General features: G+C 38.4%; 1 protein-coding gene and 1 long non-coding RNA gene across 3 annotated transcripts in view; one reads left to right on the top strand and one right to left on the bottom strand.

The window, feature by feature from the left end:
• The window catches only part of LOC120532595, a 63956-nt gene extending 59658 nt beyond the window's left edge, over nucleotides 1-4298 (bottom strand). Inside the window, exons 1-2 of one of the 2 annotated variants that reach the window (XR_005634322.1) lie at nucleotides 3532-4298; nucleotides 1419-1486 (exon numbers count right to left, since the gene is read on the bottom strand). This is a non-coding gene — a long non-coding RNA (uncharacterized LOC120532595). Of the gene's footprint in view, nucleotides 1-1405; nucleotides 1487-3531 lie in introns of both variants that reach the window. The other variant, XR_005634321.1, reaches the window with a different exon arrangement.
• A 4-nt stretch (nucleotides 4299-4302) lies between these two features.
• Nucleotides 4303-23010, top strand: part of LOC120532594 (tumor necrosis factor receptor superfamily member 1B-like) — a 44103-nt gene continuing 25395 nt past the window's right edge. Inside the window, exon 1 of the mRNA XM_039758735.1 lies at nucleotides 4303-4497. Within this exon, the coding sequence (XP_039614669.1) occupies nucleotides 4477-4497 (21 nt within the window). The 5' untranslated portion in view covers nucleotides 4303-4476. The remainder of the gene's footprint in view (nucleotides 4498-23010) is intronic.

Genomic DNA, 23010 nt, shown 5'->3' with positions numbered 1-23010 from the left:
GATAAATATTTTACATGGCTATTTTTTTGGAAGCAAGGCAGGATTTTATGATTCACAATGTTTGCTGAACACAACCAACATGATAAAGAAAGGAGAGAAAAACATACAATACTGTATCATTATTTCGTACATATTTTTCCAATACACAATCCCATGATTGAACTGTCAGATTTAAATAGCGTAGGTCATATTAGACAGAAGACATTAACACTTTGAGGGCTGAATATTTTTTCCAAAAAACAAGTAATGGCTTCACACAGAAATCAACATAAAACGTCTGTTATTGCATGCTGTGGCTGCCAGTTTGTCAAGAATGTGCGGCAGGAGGGGCAGCAGCAGTGATCACTGTTGCAGTGCATTGCAATCTGGTTTCTACTACTTATTGTTAAGTGGCACTCCTCCCAGGCGAACAGTGCCACAGGCGTGTCAGCTACTTCAACCTGTTCAACACCACAATAAGCTGGGGACCAATCAGGTGAAACCGAAACCTCACATTCGTCTTTGAGCACTTGTATTAAAATTGGAGTCCAACAAGTCATAGTCCAGTTCAGAGAGAATAGGCATAACGTCGTCCCCAGAGTATTCTGCTTTATGCATCCGCTTTGATCTCTCACCAGGTGTCAGGGCCATTTTTGCAGTTGTTTGTGCCTTGCTACTAATGGGAGTGCAGGAAATCTCGGTCAAAACCAATGAAAGCTAGCAACGAGACTCCAACTATAACGTAACAGCTGGTTTTGTCACAGTTTACAGCGGATTACCATCGTCAACTCCTCCTTTTAACAACAGTCGACATCAGCCCTGAAAAAGTTAAAGTGACCACAATACAGAAGAATGCAGCACAGCTGGAGATGGTCATGGCATCAGTCAATCTAACATGCATGTTTTTGGTATACTGGAGTAAAACTTGAGCATGTGATGAAAAGCTAACACCCAAGGAATGTGGAGACTGCACACAGACACTACCTGGCCTGGTATTCAAACCCTTTCCCAATGAGCTGTGAAAGAGCAATGCTGACCACTATGCCATCCATATCAGCATCAGAACTTGAATAACATTAATTTGTTAGTACTCAATGTACAGGAATTTGACTTGGTAGCTTGGAGCTGCTTATAATGCAACAAAACATCACATACGAATAATATAAATAATATAAGTTAAACAACATACTGTACATTATAAAAAGTTGCAAAATAGTGCAATTACAAAGGAGATGTGCATATGAACATGTGTGTGCGTGTGTGTGAACATGCACACATATACATATATATACTGTATACTGTACACACACACTCAGACCATCATACAGCATAAGAGAGAAGACAAAAATAAGCATGTGGCTAAATTATTGGTGTGCAATGTTTGTGGCTCTGGGAAACAAAACTGTTTAAAAGTGTTTGAATTGACCTGAAGTGTTTACCAGAGGGGTGTCGTGATGACCTCGGTGAGATGAGTAGGTGGTGATCCTCTTGACATATGCATACAGATCTGCAACAGATTGAAGAACACGGCCTGTTATTTTCTCAGCAGACCTCACAACACACTGCAATTTATCTTTGGAGCCGACCATTGCTGAATCAAATCAGACAACCATGGAGAATGTGCTCACACTTTCAGTTATGCCTTTGTAGAACTGTACTAAGATGGGCTGGTAAATATTTATATCTGGACACACAATCGTTAACCAAAATGTCAATGGCATAACAAAAAACAGAGAAATTATCAAAAAAGTATCATATCCAGTATGACTAGTATTGTGTGCTAATAACAATTGATCTATTTGCTACATATACACATTCATAAATGGGTCTAAAAATGAGGCCATTTATAAACAATGCTGTTCTTAACAAATTATACTTTCAGAATGGGTTCTGACCTATGATGAGGTGATTCCACAACACATACTATACCCCTTCAAGATGACAAACCTTGAGAAATCTTAATAAAAATATATAATTACATGTTCTAGAACAGGGGTGGGCAATGTCAGTCCTGGACAGCCACAGTGGCTGCAGGTTTTTGTTCCAACCCAGTTTCCTAATGAGAAAACAATTATTGCTGATGAAACACTTACTGCTTAAGTGACATTTTGATGCTTCATTTTAGTGGTCTCGCTAATTAAGGTTCCCCAACCCTCGACTGCTTATCTCAATCTTAAACAGCTGCATTCAGTGTTTTAATGGCTCCTTATAAGCAATAAAATGTAAATGACAAAGCAGCCAGCAGTTCTCCATCCAGTTTGTTTTCATTTACATATGTGTGTGTTCATCATGCACTGTTTGATTTAATAAAACATGTAATAGAAAATGTGACAGACTGAAAATGATCTGTTTTAGGCTTCAAATCATTTGGATGGTTTCCTTGGAGAGTAAAAAATCTATGATATAAGAACTTTACACTGCGGACGAACAAGCCATAAAATTAAAAAAAAATTAAGGTCTGAGACTGGCAAGGATTGGTTTCTAATTAAGCAGTTGGGTTGGAATGAAAACCTGTAGCCACTGCGGCCCTCCAGGACTGACATTGCCCACCCCGGCTTAGAATATGGTTTACATCAGTGATGTAATTTAGCATTAAAAACAATTTTGGGTCATCCATAAACTATACTGTTCTTAATAAGGTATACTTTCAGTGTGGGTTATGACCTATGACTAGGCGATTCCACAACAATATGCCTTCAAGATAAGAAATCTTGACAAAGCTCAATAGAATATACAGTACATAAGTGCATGGTCTAGAACGGTGGTTCCTAAACTCGGTCCTGTGGACCCCCTGGGGCTGCAGGTTTTTGTTCCAACCCACTTCTGTTTTTAATTGCACTCCTAGCCTTATTAAGTGAGCTGTTATTTCCTAGTTTTTGTGTTTTGAGGTCAATGAAGAAATTACAAAAGTGTTGTAATACATCTTAAATAAATTAAGCAGTTATATGTGGATAATGATTTTTTTTTTACTTTTTATTTATGTTCATCCTGATTTCCATTCTGCTTTTCCATTATTGACTAACCAGTGGGTCTGACACTGAAGCAGTTGCAGCCTTTTATCGTTTAGTGTTGTTCACGCTGCTGTCTGCTTTGCTTGTTTTAATTGTGACTATTAGGATACAATAAAGGGAGCAGACTACACAGAATAAGGGAAAATAATAAGAAAACAACTAAAAGGAGTTACGCATTTAAAGCGATACCAAAAAAACAAATATTTCTGAAATGTCTTGTAATGTAAAAATCATATGGTTGTGATTTTCTGAATGCAGAATAAGTGTTAACTAAATGAGATCAATTTGTTAATCTGCTTGGAACAAAACCCTGGAGCCTCAGGAGATCCTCATCACAAAGTATGGGAACCACTGGTCTAAGAATATATTTTACACCAGTGAAGTAATTCAGCATTAAAAACAAATTTTAAGGAAACTCAGTGGGTACATATGCAGTTAGACATAGTGCAGGATTCAATAAACAACTTATGTAGACCTGAGATTTCAAAAAAGATAATTCTAAAGCAAAAGAAGAATTTGTGTCTTTGTAATTGTTACTCACCTTAGCAAGATCAATATGGATGGATTTGGCGGGGCAGTAAAGTAAAATAATATTATGTTGAGTTGTAGGATGTCCTCCATAACCACAAATGCCAGAGTTAGAAGAATAAGTTGTTTCTATGGAACATGACTACCAACCAGTTCATACAGAAGTTCATTTTCATCAGGACAGGCTGCTCAGAGGGATCTTCAGGTTAATGGCTTATACTGGATAGCTCTAAAGGAGCAGCACCTTAACTGGGGAGGCTCCACTGGCTGTGATACAGTGTAAGGGCACAAGGAAGGCGCGGGGACTGCTGGACTCACTGAAGTAGCAGGTAAGGGAGTGTCAAAGGGAAAATGATGACGTTCCTTGCTAATCACAGATTAGTTTAGGTAGGTTGGTCAAACTTGCGTGAAGCCAAAAGCTGCGCCATATGCCACAGGATTCTCGTCTTTAGTTACAATCTTTTGAGAAGCCAGTGAGAGATGGGGCGATGAGTGCGGCTGGTGTAGTACGTACGTAGTACAGTGCCAAAGGTCGAGAAGGTTAGTTTTCTGAGCTGTCATGTTATCGCCCAACTAAAACAATATCAGTTTTTAGAATTACATTTCGAAATGATTTTTTACATCCATTCATTCTCCAGTATATCCCCTCGTACGAGATGTTATGCAACATCCGGCAGCCAAACCTGTTTAGAGAGCTCACGTTGGGCTTTTCATCTTCTTATTCGGGCGGTGCGTGTAAAAGAATACTTTAAGAGTCAGCCCGTTTGAGAACCGCCTCGATTTACCCCGACACACCTGCGTGAACTTTACGCCGCGCAGAGAGGCTTCAGAGGCTGGCTCGGTGCCTGGCAGGCGCGTCTGCGCACAATCTCGAACACTCTTGACACTCCTCGGGGGAACTTCTGCCGTGTCGGCTCCTTTCTGTACTCAAGCGGGGGTCCGCTTCAGCCGGTGGGCGATGGCCGCGATTTGGCACCTTGTGAGTATGGCACTATCGTTATTATTATTTGAACTGTTGTAAAGTGGTCTTCTCGAGAGCTACTCTGGTCGGTCTCTGCTTTATTAAGTGTCACAGAAAACAATCATTCTACGCAAAAAATGATCACGAGCCAATGGATGCACAATAACAGCCTTAACCTGTACGTTTTTAACCTTCTTACCAGTGCCACTTTACTCCGAGTTCACTTTTAATAAGATTCAGAACTTCCGATGTCCTTTTACTTTTTTTTTTTTTTTTTGCTTCCACTTTCGTGTTAACTTTCATTTTGTAAGCGGTGGATCTGGAAAAGTGAACACCGGATTTAAAAAAAAAAAAACAACTTTGGAGTAAAAGTACACATGGCAAATAGCTGATATATCCGAATGGCAAGTGAACTTAAAAAAGAAAAAGTAATCAAACGAAAATGTGTGATTTTATAAATGTTAACGCTTTTACTCGTCGCATCTCCTCTTCGACTTTTGAAAGTAACAGTGGACGTGCGGAGACTTGGAAACTTGTACTTCCTTTTTGATCGCACTAGACACTTTTAGGAAAATTAAACTTTATAAACGAGAAGACGAGATCTTAATTAAGTAACTGTAGCCAGAACAGTTTTCCTGTGGGTGTGACTTTTTTGTGTAATCGATGAATCAGAGCAGAGGAAGCAAAGTGATGGACAGTCGTCATGAGCTCATTTCCAGTTTTTCCATCCCCTGTTACTCTTCATACAGCTTTATTTTTTATTCCAGTTAAAAATGTAAGCTGCTCTCATTCCCACAATTAACATATACAGTATCGGAATAGATTGTTACTTTTCATTCCAGCCAAGCTGTTATTAGCCATTTTAACAATGAGAGATCAGCATCACCTATCATCTGCCCCAGTATACATGTGGTATTTGATTCCGTTTGAATTCACAAATACCAGAGTTGCCTCAGCCTGCTTACATGCAGCTTTCCAGTTTGCTATGTTGTTCATCATTCAGACCATGCTGTATATCATACCAGCTTGAGTTCACATAGCACAAAGTGGAGTTACATTTTTAAATTTTTTTTTTATATCATTTGCTCCATCCATACAAATTTTCACTCTATAAGAGTTCATAGATATTCTAAGAACATCAGGGCATATTCATTATTTTCCCTTTTTTGTCCTAGCAGTTGTTCAGGCAGTTTTTAACAGAAACTGACACAGCTTCTTCCATTTACTCCACAAATGTACCTCGTGTTATTCCCCTTGCTTTTCAGTGGTGGTCTTAACACATGGGCACTGGCTGGAGGCCCCAGGAACATAGGGGCCCACAATGTTTCTGATGCTTATACACGCATCTCTTTTGCTGCCAAAACAGGGACCCCAAGCGTATTAATTTGCCCAGGAGCCTATGATGCTGTTAAGATGGCCCTACTTTCCAGTCAAGTTCGCAAAAGATTTAGCTACTTGAAGACATGCTTGTCCTTTTCCCTAGAACACATGCATCCTTGTTTTATTTCAGCTGAATTCACAAAGGGCTATATTTAGGCAAATGCTCTTATTGCCTCATTATGTGCCTGCTGCTTTTCATTTCAGATGGATTTGCTTATGTGTTAGCATCTGTAGACAGACTCCTTCTACATACTGTACTGCTTTTCCTTTGAATCCCACAAAAAGTGTAATGATAACTCCTTGACTGAAGAAGGGGCCTGAACTGCCTCAAAAACCTGCATATTGTAAGCTACTCAGCCAATAAAACGTGTCATTTGCTTCAATTCTCATTGCATCCATAAGTAACTAACAGGGTACATCACTCTGCCACTTTGAACCCCATGAAACCCATTTTCCCTTCCAAGCTGATTATAAAACATTATTAACAATTTGCTCCAATAAACTGGAATCTGTTGTACAGCACAGTCCACCGTGTCTGCCAAGATTGCTTTAAAGTAAGTCTCAAAGAACTTATGGCATATTTACATGACCTTTTCCATTTGAGCTAATCACCTGAATGAGGGCAGAGATCTCCAAATAATTAAAGAATACATTAATACGATATGAGATAGGATTGTTTTAGATATAAATGTGAAAGAATGGGTGGAGAAAAGTGACAGTAATAGAAAATTTGAGCTTGTTATTTTACTTTTCACAGATAATGAAAATATAGAAACAAAGCGCATCAGATATTTTTTTTAAATTAGCTCATTTCTAGTTTTTCTTTATAGATTTTTTAAAAGATTGTTTTCAAATTGGTTAACAGAAACAGAATGAAGTCAGTAGGTAATCTGTGAGACCAATATGACTGCACTTAAGATGTCTAATTTAAACTTGATTGGCTTTTACACACAGAGGTGAGGGGACAGGACAGCAGAGGTGACTTAATATGTGTGTTTATGAATATTTGGATTATTTCACCATTTAATTTCATTGTATTATATATTTAGTGAGGAGTGCTATACAAGACTAAATTGAATTTATTAGTAGATACATGCAGTCCAGGGTAACAAACTGTTAGCTTAAAGATGCACTAGGAGAGTCTTCTGAAGTTTCGGTTAATTGTTTGTGTCGTTAGGTGATCTTTGTAGACTGCATTTTATTGCACTGCACCGTTATTGCAAGTTTAACTACAAGAACGCTTGTTACAATTGTTAAGAAATCCACAGGCTTTAGCATCCAACAAAACTCCCCTTAGAAACGGGTTCATGAAGGATGCCAACCTGAACCGTGTTGGAGGTACTGAGAGTAACAAAAAAATGTGAAAATTAATAGCCCCTCACATTTCAAGTGTTTTTAAATTTGGTGTATTACTTGCTATTGTTATTCTAACGTTTTTTCATACTTCATACCATAAGTAAGGTGCTTCATGTGGAAAATGATGAAAAGAATCTGTCTTTAAATAGGCCAAATTGGAAGAAGTTGCCTAATGGTCATTATGATATCATCCATTTAAAATTGTTGCATGCACATCAAATAGCATTGACAACCGAGAAAATAATGCTATTTAACTGTGGGTTGACAGAAAAGCTTTGCGTCCGGTGAACATGCATTTCAAGGCCTGCAGTCAGTTTTCCTTAGTGTGTTGATTTTGAAGAGATCTGTAGCAGCACGGGCAACGCTGTAGGAAACTAAAACCCAGCCCATTCACTATTAATGTGGAGTTTGCTCTTCCTCTCCATGCCTACATCATCCTCAAGACCAGACTCTGAATTGGCAATGATATCAATGAGCTTTAGAGTAATCTGTTACAGACAGGCACCCCAACCAGGGCTGGTTCCCGTTTGAAGCTCAATGCTGCTGATGTAGGCCCCTGTCCTGTAGTGCAGGGGTTGCCAACTCTAGTCCTGGAGGACCACCGTGGCTGCAGGTTTTCATTCTAACTCTTTTCAGACTGAGTGACCTGTTTTTGCTGCTAATTTTGAACTATTTTTAATTGATTTGCTCTTGAAGACTCAGACCCTTTAATTGTTTCTTTTTCCTTAATTAGCAGCCAAACAATAATGTGATACAAAATGAACCAAAACAACTGATGTCCATCATACAATATCTGAAAATAAAGAAAGATGAAGGTCTCAAGAATGTTGATCTCCTCAGGTCCCCTAAACATTTTAATAGTTTTCTTAGAAAAGAGAAAATCAACAATTTTGGAAATGTCTGCTAATACACCATGAGAGCAGCAACAAGCCACAAAATTAAAGAACTGGTTTAATTAACAACAGGAACTGACACTATAGTGACACTATAGCTGACACTCATTAAGCAGCTGGTTGGAGTGAAATTGGTTGGATTTTGAGGCCCTGAATAAGTTGGTCTTCTGTTGGCTCCCTCACTTCACATTTCACTTCTGCTTGGGTGCCATTTAAGGAACGAAATGAAGCAATTCAGAGGAACAATGAAGAAATTCAGGACAAAAAATCTTAAAAAAGCAATTCAATTATAATGAATTCACAAGAAGTTAATTAACAGCACAAACCGGGCACTCAATTAAAAAGGGTTAGAATGAAAACCTGCAGCCATGGTGGTCCTCCAGGACCAAACTTGGTGACCCCTGCTGTTGTGAACATATAATTGACAAGATTGGATTTGTAAAGTTATGTATTGTATGTAATGTTACATAAATATGTTTTAACAAATAGATAGATAGATACTGTATTAATCCCCAAGGGGAAATTCACATACTCCAGCAGCAGCATGCTGATAAAAACAATATTAATTAAAGAGCAATAAAAAAAAAAGCAGTGCAAGTTAAAAAATGTAACGTGGAGAGTGCGAGGCAGAGTCGCATAGTGTGGGGGAGGAACGATCTCCTCAGTCTGTCAGTGGAGCAGAACAGTGACAGCAGTCACTATACAATACCTATACAGTACATGCAGGTCCATGAGGATCAAATTGAAAAACTATCAAAGATAGATAGATAGAAAGATACTTTATTAATCCCAAGGAAAATTAACATAATCCAGCAGCAGTATACTGATACAAAAAACAATATTAAATTAAAGAGTAATAAAAATGCATGTAAAAGCCGACAATAACTTCGAGTAATGTTAGCATTTACTCCCCCAGGTGGAATTGAAGATTTGCATAGTGTAGGGGAGGAACGATCTCCTCAGTCTCTCAGTGGAGCAAGACAGTGACAAAAGTCTGTCACTGAAGCTGCTCCTCTGTCTGGAGATGATCCTGTTCAGTGGATGCAGTGGATTCTCCATGATTGACAGGAGCCTGCTCAGCGCCCGTTGCTCTGCCACGGATGTCAAACTGTCCAGCTCCGTGCCTACAGTAGAGCCTGCCTTCCTCTCCAGTTTGTCCAGGCATGAGGCTTCCCTCTTCTTTATGCTGCCTCCCCAGCACACCACTGCGTAGAAGAGGGCACTCGCCACAACCGTCTAATAGAACAAATGGAAGACTTTAGGGAGTGCTTTAATGCTTTTGTACATTAAACTGAATCATATTGTGTCTTTTAAAATTCTTACTTTAAATCACTGTAACAAATGAGCTGCTTGTTCACAATACTCCTGAAGGCAGTTGCCTTTTAAGTGGTCTGCCGGTTTTGGAATATTTTAAATAACATTAAGTAGTGTTTTCCAATGAAATTGAATTATAAAACTTTAAGATAATAAAAATAATTTTATTGTTAAAGCCAGCCTTTTCAAAGAGTAAATATTTAAAAACTGCACTGAAAATACATAAGTAAATAAACAAAACACACAAAAAATGATGGCACAATTGGGCAGTGGTAGTGTTGCTGCCTCACAGTAAGGAGACGAGGGTTTACATCTCGGGTTCTTCTTGCATGGAGTTAGTATGTTGTCTCTGTGTCTGTGTGGGTTTCCTCCCACTGTCTAAAGAAATGCAGTTTAGGTGAATTGTTGATGCTAAATTGGCCCCTGGGTGTATTCGGTGCCTGTGTGTGTTGGCTCTGTGATGTACTAGTGCCCTCTGTTAGGTTTGTTCCTGCCTTGTGCTCTATGCTAGCAGGGATATACTCCAGCCGTGACGTCACCTCTAACCCATGACCCTTCTCTGGATTAGAAAATAACATGACACTAAAAAAAAATAATTGGATTTACTCATTTGAATGTGGATAGCAGTTTTACATAAATTGTTTGCATTTAAAGTGCCCTATGTTTCTGCATTGTTTCAACGCATTGGGTTACTTCAATGTAATTAATTTAACTAAATTATATACAGTTTGATAAGCATACTCCAGCATGAACTAGTTATGTTAGCATTGCACAATTGTTTTTGACTGTATTTTATGATTATTTTAACCTCACACAATTTAGTCATTACTTAGAATCATTGTTTTACTCAATTTGAATGGTTTATGCAAGTGAAAACTTTCCTATCTTTTCATTAAAAAACATAAATAGTTTTGATTGAACAGGTTAATTCCGGATTTCCACCAGTGAACCAGCTATAGTACTCCATACTACTTGGGAAGTTGTATTATTTTCAGTCCTCAAGATTCACTGCTCAGTGCCCAGAACTTTTTTTAATGTTTCCTGCCCAAACACCTGAACCAGCCCATCAGCTAATTATTAAATGTGGCATCCAGTTGTTCTTTAATCCCATTTGAGCACTTAATTACAACATGATCAAATCATTTTGAAATATAACCACATGCTAAGTTCAAATGTTCGACTATTAAAGTCAATCCACGTGATCTGCTTTTATATATTCACAGGCTTTTTACTCTTATTTCAGGGCAGTAACAAAATGTGGGCAGAGTTAGTTGGTACTGTTCTTTCTTTATTTCTTGGCTGACAAGTTGTCCAAATTCTTGTTAAGCTCACCTTGTTTAAATAGTGTTGCCACTTGTCCCAGTGCTATTTGCCCTGATATGGTCTTTTCTTCTCCCTTATTGCAAGTCTGGCTCTAACTTTTTTGCTAGGTGAAGATGTAAATGTTGTGCCCAAACTATGAAGCCTTGAAGGCAATTGTTTTCCATCTGTTGCATGCATGAGTTGATCCCTTTGTTTTTCGAACACAATTCTACAGAAATATTGTCGCCCCCCCATCCCTCATAAACTTTTCTGCTTTACGCAACTGCCTAGTTCACCTATATGGTAGAGCTGGCCCTGTTCCTTTGTCCATTTGCTTTTATTTTTGTAAAAATATGTTTATTCCTCATTGTAAACAGACAAGTACAGTCTTCTAATGATAGTGGCCGAGTCCCACAATTCAATGTGGCGTGACGTTTTATTCATTTTCTGCAAAAACGGAAGAGCTATTTGAAAGCCTCATCCATTACCAGTGCAGGAGAGTAGTGAAAAGATCGTTATACATTTGGGGAAAAAATGCCATTTTTACACATTTGACCAAATACTGAATGTGCCTTTTTTATTGTCTGAAAATCTGTTGCATCCTTAAACACTAACAGCACAAAACTGTTAAATGAGCTAATCTGACAATCACTTCAACATGCAAGTTACCCTGTCTCGAAATAGAAATGCATGCTGATAGAATATCTTGGCTGTATCATAAAGTTTAATTAGTAGTGCGACTGCTGGCTTTTGGTGGCTTCCAGGACTCAATTGAGAAAGTGTCATGTATCTCCATAATGGAAGTGGAGTGATGGTTATTATCTCTGATGGCTGTTCATAATTAAGTTTAGCAAACCAGGTTAAAAACTTTATCAGTGGTTGATGGATCACCTGGGTCACAGGGGTGAGTCATGTGGTCCACATGAGTAAAGTGACTTTTAAATTGCTTAGATGTCAGTCCGTTATTTACAGGTATATTTTTATAACTGCTGTGCTGCACTTAGATACCTATACAGTACATGCAGGTCCATGAGGATCAAATTGAAAAACTATCAAAGATAGATAGATAGAAAGATACTTTATTAATCCCAAGGAAAAATTCACATAATCCAGCAGCAGTATATTGATACAAAAAACAATATTAAATTAAAGAGTAATAAAAATGCATGTAAAAGCCGACAATAACTTCGAGTAATGTTAGCATTTACTCCCCCGGGTGGAATTGAAGAGTCGCATAGTGTGGGGAGGAACAATCTCCTCAGTCTGTCAGTGGAGCAAGACAGTGACAAAAGTCTGTCACTGAAGCTACTCCTCTGCCTGGAGATGTCACTGTTCAATGGATGCAGTGGATTCTTCATGATTGACAAGAGTTTGCTTAATGCCCGTCGCTCTGCTACAGATGTTAAACTGTTCAACTTTACTCCTACAATACAGCCTGCCTTCTTAACAAGTTTGTCCAGGCGTGAGACATCCTTCTTCTTTATGCTGCCTCCCCAGCACACCACCGCGTAGAAGAGGGCACTCACCACAACCGTCTGGTAGAACATCTGCAGCATCTTATTGCAGATGTTGAAGGATGCCAACCTTCTAAGAAAGTATAGTCGGCTCTGACCTTTCTTACACAGAGCATCAGTATTGGCAGTCCAGTCCAATTTGTCATCCAGCTGCACTCCCAGGTATTTATAGGTCTGCACCCTCTGCACACAGTCACCTCTGATGATCACAGGGTCCATGAGGGGCCTGGGCCTCCTAAAATTCACCACCAGTTCCTTGGTCTTGCTGGTGTTCAGGTGTAAGTGGTTTGAGTCGCACCATTTAACAAAGTCTTTGATTAGCTTCTGGTACTCCTTCTCCTGCCCACTCCTGATGCAGCCCACAATAGCAGTGTCATCAGCGAACATTTGCGTGGCAGGACTCGAGTCATATTGGAAGTCTGATGTATATAGGCTGAACAGGACCGAGAAAGTACAGTCCCCTCGGCTCCTGTGTTGCTGACCACAATGTCAGACCTGCAGTTCCCAAGACGCATATTGAGGTCTGTCTGTAAGATAGTCCACGATCCATGCCACCAGGTGTGAGTCTACTCCCATCTCAGTCAGCTTGTCCCTAAGGAGCAGAGGTTGGATGGTGTTGAAGGCACTAGAGAAGTCCAAAACATAATTCTTACAGCACCACTGCCTCTGTCCAAGTGGGAGAGGGATCGGTGTAGCATATAGATGATGGCATCCTCCGCTCCCACCTTCTCCTGGTATGCGAACTGCAGAGGGTCGAGGGCATGGCAGACCTGTGGCCTCAGGTGGTGAAGCAGCAGCCGCTCCATGGTCTTCATCACATGTGGTGTCAGTGTGACAGGCCGGAAGTCATTCAGCTCACTAGGACATGATACCTTTGGGACTGGGGTGATACAAGATGTTTTCCAAAGCCTTGGGACTCTCCCCTGTTCCAGGCTCAGGTTGAAGATGTAGATGTAGAGGACTCTCCAGTTCCAATTCACAGGACTTCAGCAGTCGTGGCGACACACCATCTGGACCCGCTGCTTTGCTGGCTCTCTGCTCACCTGTGCTTCTGTAATTGTGGGTGAGGATGTCTCACCTATGCTGGTATCAGCAGAAGGTTGGTTGGAGGATGCAGTACTCAGAGGTGAGAGTGGGTTAGGTTGGTCAAACCTATTAAAGAAGTTGTTCATTTGTTTGCTCTCTCCACGTCTCTCTCAATGGTGGCACGCCGCTCCGAGCTGCAGCCAGTGATAATCTTCATCCCATCCCACACTTCCTTCATGCTGTTATTCTGCAACTTCTGCTCCAGCTTTCTCCTGTACTGCTCTTTCGCCACCCTGAGCTGGACTCGGAGTTCCTTCTGCACGGCTTGAGCTCATGCTGATCACCATCTTTAAAAGCCCTTTTCTTCTGGTTCAAAAGGCCTTTGATGTCACTTGTAATCCATGGCTTGTTGTTAGCATAGCAGTGTACTGTTCTTACTGGAACTACAATGTCCATACAGAAGTTGATGTAATCAGTTGTGCAGTCAACAGCCTCTTCAATGTTCTCACTATGTGACCCCAGCAGTATATCCCAGTCTGTAGTTCCAAAGCAGTCTCTCAGAGCCTGCTCTGCCTCAGGGGACCACTTCCTGAATGAGCGTGTGGTTGTAGGTAGTCCCCTCACTCTTGGTTTTTAGTGAGGCTGAAGCAGAACCAGGTTATGATCTGCTTTCCCAAGTGCAGGCAGCGGGGTGGCGCTGTATGCGTCTTTAACGTTTGCATACAGTAGGTCGATAGTCCTATTTCCCCAGGTGTTACAGTCCACATACTGGAAGAAGGCAGGTAATGTTTATCCAGTGTTACATGGTTAAAGTCTCCAGAGATTAGCACAAGCGCCTCAGGGTGCTGCATTTGTAACTTAGCAACTGCGGAATGGATGATGTCACTCGCTATCTCCGCGTTCGCATGAGGGGGAATGTAAACAATAACAACAATTACGTGTCCAAACTCTCTGGGAAAGTAATATGGACACAGACTAATGGCCAACAGTTCGATGTCCCTATCACCATGGAGCACAGCGTCCAACTATCTTCTGTGACAACTAATGCTTTGTGAACAAGAACAATCAAGATTTTTATTAATGAACAAAAGGAGCAACAGTGTACATGCCTCCATCATCACTTTTTACATACAGGCCCTTAAGCTAATTTTCAACTCAATTCTGCATTACTATAATACTTTTAATGAATTGTACACTTGTATGTTGCCTGAAATATATGTGCATGCCACACCCCATATTACAGCAGGGGTCCTCAAGTACAGCCTGGGTGGACCACAGTGGCTACAGGTGTTTGTTCCAAACCAGTTTGTTGATTCAAAGCTATTTATCACTGCAGATACAGTTATTACTTTTTTTATTTAACTCAAATAATATCATTTCTAAACCTTAAATTGCCTCTTAGTTCTAAACAGTTGCATTCACAGCTATTCACAACATTAATTTCGATCGCACATTTAGATACAAAGTATAGCTGAAAGTGCATTACAAGATGTCAAAGATGTAGTTACACACAAAGAAAATCAAATTAAAGCTAGATAAGAAAAATAATGCACACATAATGTAGTATAAAAAATACACACTTACATAAGATATATAATTAAGAGAACCTTAAATATAGAATTGTTTAAGTCCCTAAATGACAGTCCAAAGATAAGGTCAGTGGCCCAGGGTGGATAGAAGAACTCCAGTTATGCTGAAGAAATAAAACAAACAAAATCTGCACGGGTTCAAGGCTAGAAGGCCACGCAAGCCCCACAACGCATTCTGCCTAACATTAACATTCTTAAGTAGTTCTTTATTTTATTTATTTTTTTTTTTTTTTAAGGCTTCATCTCATGGCATTTAAACATCACAGGCAACTGCACAGGACTTTGATCAGGTGGTGGTGGCACAGAACTCCACCACAGAACAGCTAAAAAAGAAAACAGAAAAAAGTAAAGATTAATGAAGTTTGCAGGTTCATTGGAGTATATGATAATTCTGTGCAGATCTAGTTTATTAAAGGTAGAACACAAATGTAGCTTTGAAAAAGCAAATTTAAAATGTGGCTTTTTAGGAGTTTTTTTTATATATATATATGATGCACAGAGTTAGTCTGGCGTATCTCTAATCAGTAATGCATTGTAGACTTTTGGTGCATTTTAATGGCTTTTTGCTTTCTTAACCACCTGCCAATTAACAATGAGATGCAAATGACAAAGGAACTAGCAGTTCACCATCTAACTCAGTGGATCCCAAATTCAATCCTGGTTCCACTGTAGCAGCAAATTTTCACCCCTGCCAATTTCTGTCCTTAATTGGTCTCTTACCTTAATTAAGTGAGATACTATTTCCCTGTTTCTTTGTTTTGCTGTCAGTTCATAAATTACAAAACTGGGTTTTCTGAATGTTTATTGGAATACTGTGTAGCATGTATTTATTACTTTATTTGGTGATGATTTTATGTTTTTTTATCTTGGTGTTTAAGGTGTTCATCATCATCACTACGCTTTTTATTCTGCTTTTCCTGGTGTTCTGGTTGTCATAAAATTGTCACTGTTAGATTACAATTAAAGGAGCAAATTCCACAGAGAAAAAGATGAATTAATTGAAATAAGGACAAAGAATAGTTAAGCATTTAAAATTGAGGCAAAATTTGTAATATTCCTAAATATAAATATCACACTGCTGCAATTTTCTGAATGCAGAATAAGAAATGAAAAAAAGACCAACAGATTAAACAACATCATCAGCCAGATGTAAATTGAGTCACTGATTGTGAAACTGGTTGGAACAAAAATCTGCAGCCATAGTTACCCTCAAGACTTAATTAGAGGAAAACAGATCTGACTTGGCCCCACATATAACTGTGAGTGCTCAACATAAAATTTCTGGTTTAATAAACTATTTGCAAAGAAATGGAAAAGGAAAAATTGAAGGACTGACAATTATTAATCTGATCCACATTCCGTTACTGACAAAGGGTGAATTTCAGTTAAATAATTGGGTTGGAATAAAATCCTGTGCCATTGTAGCTGGACTTGAGTGCTCAGGTCCTGCTCACATGTAGTGATTACCTCTTCTCTTTCTCTCATTCAACAATTACAAAAAATAAATCAAACATTTTCTTAAAGTAGCACTGACTTATATGAAACATGTTTTCTTTTGATTGGATCAATATACTGCTTATTCTTTAACCTGAGATAATTGTTTTCAATAAGAAAAGTAAGAAATTGAATCTGTACAGTGCTCGATTTCTTCTATTGATGAACCTAAATAAGTCACTTTCACCGTTGTACTAAGGTAAAATGTTATGTTTTTGTATTTTTCAAAATGCTCCTTAATTTCAGCCAGAGAGGGCAAAGGTTGTCTGCCTTGGTTACACTGGTGACATTTCTACAGAATGGGGTCACATTAACTTCAGTCTGTTCTTCTGGCTAAGGCTCAGCAGGCAGGTGAACAGCTCCTAACATACTGTCTGGAGAAATCACACAAGCAGCAGTCGGTGATATTCGCTTAGTAGTAGCAGACAGATTGTTTGGTTTGAGCTATTTTGCAAAAATTACACTTGGCAAATAATTTGTTGATCTTGTGCTTTCTTGAAAGATATAAAGAAAACTGAAGATAATGAACATTACAGGTATATTTTTCTGTTGACAATAATGACTTCTAACCTTTGTTCTTTTCACCTGAAAATCTTAAAAGGTGCATGGCAGTTTGTGCTGGGGCTATCACTGCATCTACTTTATAGCCAATACATGCATACAGTACAATAGGAATGACATCCACAAGAAAAACTTATGATATAAATAGTTTGGTGCTTACTGTACTCTAAACTATAGTAATACCTGATGGCTAAACCAGTTCTGAAGTTGGGGGTTAATTAATGTAAAAACAGTGACTGCAGCAGGCTTCATGCATCTACTTGCTTATCTTTTAGGGAGGGGGTGAGATTAAGACAGCTGACAAGAAATGTATACTGACGCTGTTGACTTTAAAAGAATTAAATTCATGAATGGCAGACGTATTTTCAGTTGTTCAGATTTATATATTTTTTGTCCTTGGGCAGTTTTAAATGTGCAATTAAATATATTATTATTACTGTTACGTAATGCAACATGGATTTTTAGACAAGATTTTCCAGTTTCTGACAGTTTCATTTTAGTGGCTGGATATCAAGCTGTTTGTCTTGAAATAGTTAGAGTGAAAGGTGTGTTTATTTTCTGAACCTGCTTATTCCATTAAGCAAGCAAAAAACTTTCATTTCTTATTGCACCCTTCTGTGGTGAGTGCAGATTTCTACTAAAACGATGTACACAGGCAGCATGGTGGCGTAGAGCTAGGGCTACTGCTTTGCAGTCTGGAGATTAAGGTTTGCCTACCAGGTCCTTCCCGCGTGGAGTTTGAGTGTTCTCCCCTTGTCTGCGTGGGTTTGCTCCTGTTTTCTCCCACTGTTTCAAAACATGCAGGTTAGGTACATTATCAACACTACATTGGCCATAGTGTGTGTGTGTGTGTGTGTGTGTTTGCCCTGTGGTGGAATGACCTCTGTCCAGGGTTTGTTCCTGCCTTGCACTCTATGCTAGCTGGGATAGGCTCACACTCCCCTCATGACTATAGCATGGATTAAACCAGTTAGAAAATGACATGACAAATATGTGCACAGTACCAGTCAAACTCTGGACACATGTGGAAATGTTTGTGTTTTTTGATTGAATTTGATGCCTTTTTTATCAAATTACCATTAAATTGATTTAACATATAGCCAAAACATTTTATGTGCTTCAAGTGGTTATTACTGCTTGAAATTAATGATTTTTAATTTATTATTCACATGCAATTACAAAGCCCCATTTTCAGCAAACATTCATTTAATGTCCTAACGATCAACTCCCTTAGTTTATTATGGTCAGCATCCTGGAGTTGTCTTATCGCTGTTGCAGATGACACTGGTATTTGGTGTCTAAGGAAGATGCCAACTGAGGACTTTTAAGGCTTTTGTTTCTTAAACTATAGACTCTGATGTCCTTATCCTCTTATACAGTTGTCCATCTCAGCCTTTCCCTTCTTTTTCTGTTCTGATTAGATCCAGTTTGTCCTTTTCTCTCAAGATGTTAAAAGACATCTTTGTATTACATCTTTAGTTTGATAACAATATGTCACAAGGAATAACCTTCATTCTGAAAACAAATAAGACTAACATTTTTTTGAGAAAGTTATTTCATTTTTTAACCCAGAACTGAATTTAATGAATGCCAGTACCTTGTAACACAAGTGAACAGAGTAACAGGTTTCAGTGGTGCTAATACAATTAAAAAGGTTTCTCTAATAATCTAGCTTTTACAATGACTAAAGATAAATTAAGGGAGTTGACCATTTTGACACAGGAGGAATTATAGCTGAAAATGGGGATTTGCTGTCATAAGAAAATAATTAAAAATTAGTAATTTCAAGTAGCAACAGCCGTTAGCAACACTAGTCTTGGCTGAATTTTTTAAATCAGTTTAATGGTATCTTGATAAACAATTTCTATGAAAAACATAAAAGTGTCTGTGTCTAGACTTTTGACTGGTGCCAGTATTTAGTACTTCAGGAGCACAGGCACTTTGTGACTTATTCAGAGTCACACAGTGAATAGGAAGAGAGAACCAAAGCAGCAAACTTGGAGTTGGGAGTCATGCTCTTTGGTCACTATATCATACATGCATAAAGAGCCAAGAAAATACTTCTAATCTGGCAGCACACTGCTGGGCTCACTCTCTTATACTTACTTACACAATTTAGTGCCATCGATTGGTCTGACATCCATGTTTTTGGGATGTGAGAGTTTAGTTAAGTACCTAAAATAAAATCCATGTAGATACAGGGAGAACATGTGAGGTTATCTAAATAAGCTGGGATAATAGCCTGAATGATATCACATACTACTAGACAACAAATTTAAAAGGCTTTTCTCACATATAAAATAATCACATTTGTTATTGCTATTCTGAGTCACACCTAGGGTTATGTGTTGTTCCAAGTGACAGGATCGTTTGATGTATTGCACAAGAAGGGTGTGTATTAAATCTTTTATTCACTGAATGGCTTCTCTTCTTATGGGAAAGTATCATTTTTAGTGTTTTTAAGCAGCAGAAGCTTGTTATCAGTACTGTCCTAAGACACTATGCATTCTCCATGTCAACAATATGGAGATTTCTAGGTTTATTTTGTTTCTGGTGGTTTTGATACTGTAAAACTAGATTTTTGGTTGGTGAACCATTGCTTGTACATCTTTGACACTTTAGCAGGGTGTCTGTTCCTAATGCTCTCAAGCTGACTTGTCAGGAGCACACAGCCACAGCATGTTCAGACCCACTTGTATCTTTAGTCTTCTTCATTCGATTAAGCCTCACACCTGGAGAAGCCTGTGTAAACATCATCTTTTCTAACCAGATTAGAGTCAGAGAAGTGGAAAGGGGCGATCCTCTGAATAATAGCGATCACAATATAGTTACAAGTGAAGCACATAGTCTTTGACAATAGTTAGATTTAGAATCAGGTATATGAATGTTTTCTAGGACTTGATAGTGTTGCTGAAAGATACAAGGACAACACAAAATAAAATATAAAGGAGATATATAAAATTAAATATGAAAAGTCAGTGGTGTTCATAAATACCTATTGTAGATACGGAGTAGAAACTCAGACCAGATTCGTCAGGACAACTGCACATGGGAAAAAAACTGACATTTCAGCTTTCACTGCACAAGCATGTTTACCAGAGGGAAGTCTTTGGAATAGGAGGTGCCCTGGCTGTGTCAGATCAGCAATCCGTCACATCAAACTCATGTCAAGAAAATCAGACGCCTTGGTAAAAAAAAAATGGAAAAGGCAAAACTGACACAAAATAGCTGTACTGTAGTATAAAAACATAATGTACAATTTCATGGACACAATGATTCATACACAGCATAAATATATTCTTAAAACGGACAAAACACAAATTCAAAGGCCTAAATGAATGAAGAAAAAAGACATTCTTAATCCTTACAACCTCTTCAGGTCAAATTTGACCTGGTTTTGCTTTTTAGATCAGTAAAAAGCTCGTTAAGTGTCATCTGTCATCAACGCATAAAAACATCCTAAATGTCATCTATCTGTAAAGTAGATTGGGGCGAAAAATTTGATGTCTGTGTTACTTTAAAGGGGGTGTCAGAATCACAGCACTGGCCAATATATGAAGACATTGTAAGGAGTAAAACAAAAGACTAAAAAAAATCATATATTAAAATATCAAACATTTATAATCCAAGAAAAGCACTGAAAGCTGCAAGTAAGAATTTACAGTTCTCTAAACAACTGTGGAGTCATTACACATACAGTAACCTTCAACTCTGACTCCGACTCCTCAATTTATGGTACCACCGACACCAACTCCGACTTCATGTATTTGTAATTTAAGCCAAAATACAGTACCGATCAAATGTTTGAGGTCTCACAGAAATTTTCATTTTTTGATAGAAATTGATATTTTTTTTATCAAGATACCATTAAATTGATTTAAAAATGTAGCCAAGGCATTAGTAGTGTGTATAATGGCTGTTACTGCTAGAAATGACATGAAAAATGATGGGTAACCCCAAACTTTGAAATGGTACTTTATTTACTATGTTGACTCAAAGCACTCAACATTAAATATACAAGGCATTTAGGCAACTTGAATAATCAGGCTACTTTTTAGTAACCAAATTGTTAAAGTTTGGATTTAAAGGCTGTATCAATGCCATTTGTGGCTTTTTTATATTATTTATTAAAGAAGTTACAAACATTGAGTAACATTAAACAAAATACAAAACTACAACATTAAAAGAGAGGTTATATTTTTATCAGAAGGCTACAAGAGAAAATAATTTATTTGAATTATAATATCTGAAATTGAAAATTATTAACACACTAGCAAAATACCCGCGCTTTGCAGCGGAGAAGTAGTGTGTTAAAGAAGCAATGAAAAGAAAAGGAAACATTTTGAAAATAACGTAACCTGATTGTCAATGTAATTGTTTTGTCACTGTTGTGACTGATGAGTGTTGTTGAGATATATATATATATATATATATATATATATATATATTTACACACACACACATAAACATATATACATATCTACAGTATACATATACACATATATACATACATACACACACATATATATATACACACAAATACATATATATATATATATATACATACATACACACACACATATATAAACATATATATACATATACATACATATCTACATATATACACACACAGCTATTTCGTATCAGTGCAATACGCTGTTTGTTAAAACGGTTGACTCCCGCAATAACAAATCAAATCATTCAGTTGTCTTTGCTCATATGTCATTTTAGAGCTGGACGCCTGGCATCTTTTTGGCCACAAGTTCGTTTCTGTTTGGTGTGAAGTTCTGTGTTGTGGAGATTCTCAGGATGGATTGCAGGTGCTCATCAGTGAGGCGACTCCTGTGTGCTGTTTTGTTAGTCTTTATCACTGAGAAGAGCTTCTCACACAGATATGTGCTACCAAACATGCACAAGGTTCGAGCCGCATGTAGACGGACTTTTTTTGTTCTTCAAAGTCACCAAAGCGCCGTGCAAACTCAGTGCGCAATAACTCTAGTAAGCGGTAAGCGTTCGGCAGCTGAAGCGCTGCATTATGGGATCTGTAGTTTATTGTGTTACCAGCGCTTCATATATCCGGGCTTTAATAACAATAATACAGTATATAAAATGATCTCACGGGCCGGATATAATTACACGCCGGGCGGATGTGGCCCTGCCCTTGAGTTTGACACATATGGACTAAATAGAACTTGAAAAGATATATTTTTTCAAATGTGATCGCGCAATTCAGAGTTGACGCGCACTACAGCCTGCATGCCTCAATGAGTCATCCTCCCCTCGCTCTTACTTTTTACCGTTCATCTAATGAATACACTGAGTATGGCTTTACCAAAACAATCATTGATGGCGAATAAAGTATCCATTATTCGAGTATGTAGAGCGGGATATATATATATACATATATATATACCAGCGTATCAGGAGAAGTAGTGTGTTAAAAAGGTAGAAAAGAAAAGGGAACATTTTAAAAATAGCGTAACATGACTGTCAATATACAGTATTTGTTTTGTGAGTGTTACTGAGTGTTGCTGTCATCAAGGATTTGATTATCATTATTTCTTTCAATCAGGTTCGTATTTGTAGGATGTGTTGTGTTCAAGTTACATTCCGTGTTTGTCAATCGTTGTAAAGATGACAGGTTTCATTCATCGATTCGTTTCTTACTGCATCAATAAACAGCTCGTCTTCTTCTTTATCTGAGACCTGACACACTGCATGCACGGGTTTTTTACACTGTCTTCCTTTACGGGACATTGACTTTTTCCACCGTGTGCTTTGTTTCCACAGTAGCTGCATTTAAGAATATGCTTATCAGGCGCTTCATATTTTTGCTGCCTTTTCAATTGTGTAATTGGTTTTGTTCAGCGCTTTTGGAACTGTTGCTTTTATCTGTGCACTGCGTCAGTTCACGTGAGCCACTCGGTGTACTTGCATCGAAGGTTCCCAGCTGTGCTGGTGCCATCTCGTGCTATGTCCATAGCTTTATTTAATGTTACCTTAGTCCTGGCACTTAAAACTTTCTCTCGCAGTTTAAGCTGAGTTTGTGTCAAACACCACCCTGACCATCTCATCTTCCTCTCCATAAGCACAGTCCTTCAC

This window comes from Polypterus senegalus, chromosome 7 (assembly GCF_016835505.1).
Source record: "Polypterus senegalus isolate Bchr_013 chromosome 7, ASM1683550v1, whole genome shotgun sequence".
Taxonomy (NCBI): Eukaryota; Metazoa; Chordata; class Cladistia; order Polypteriformes; family Polypteridae; genus Polypterus; species Polypterus senegalus.
The sequence above is the reverse complement of the archived record's forward strand: the minus strand, read 5'-3'. Positions and strand labels throughout refer to the sequence as shown.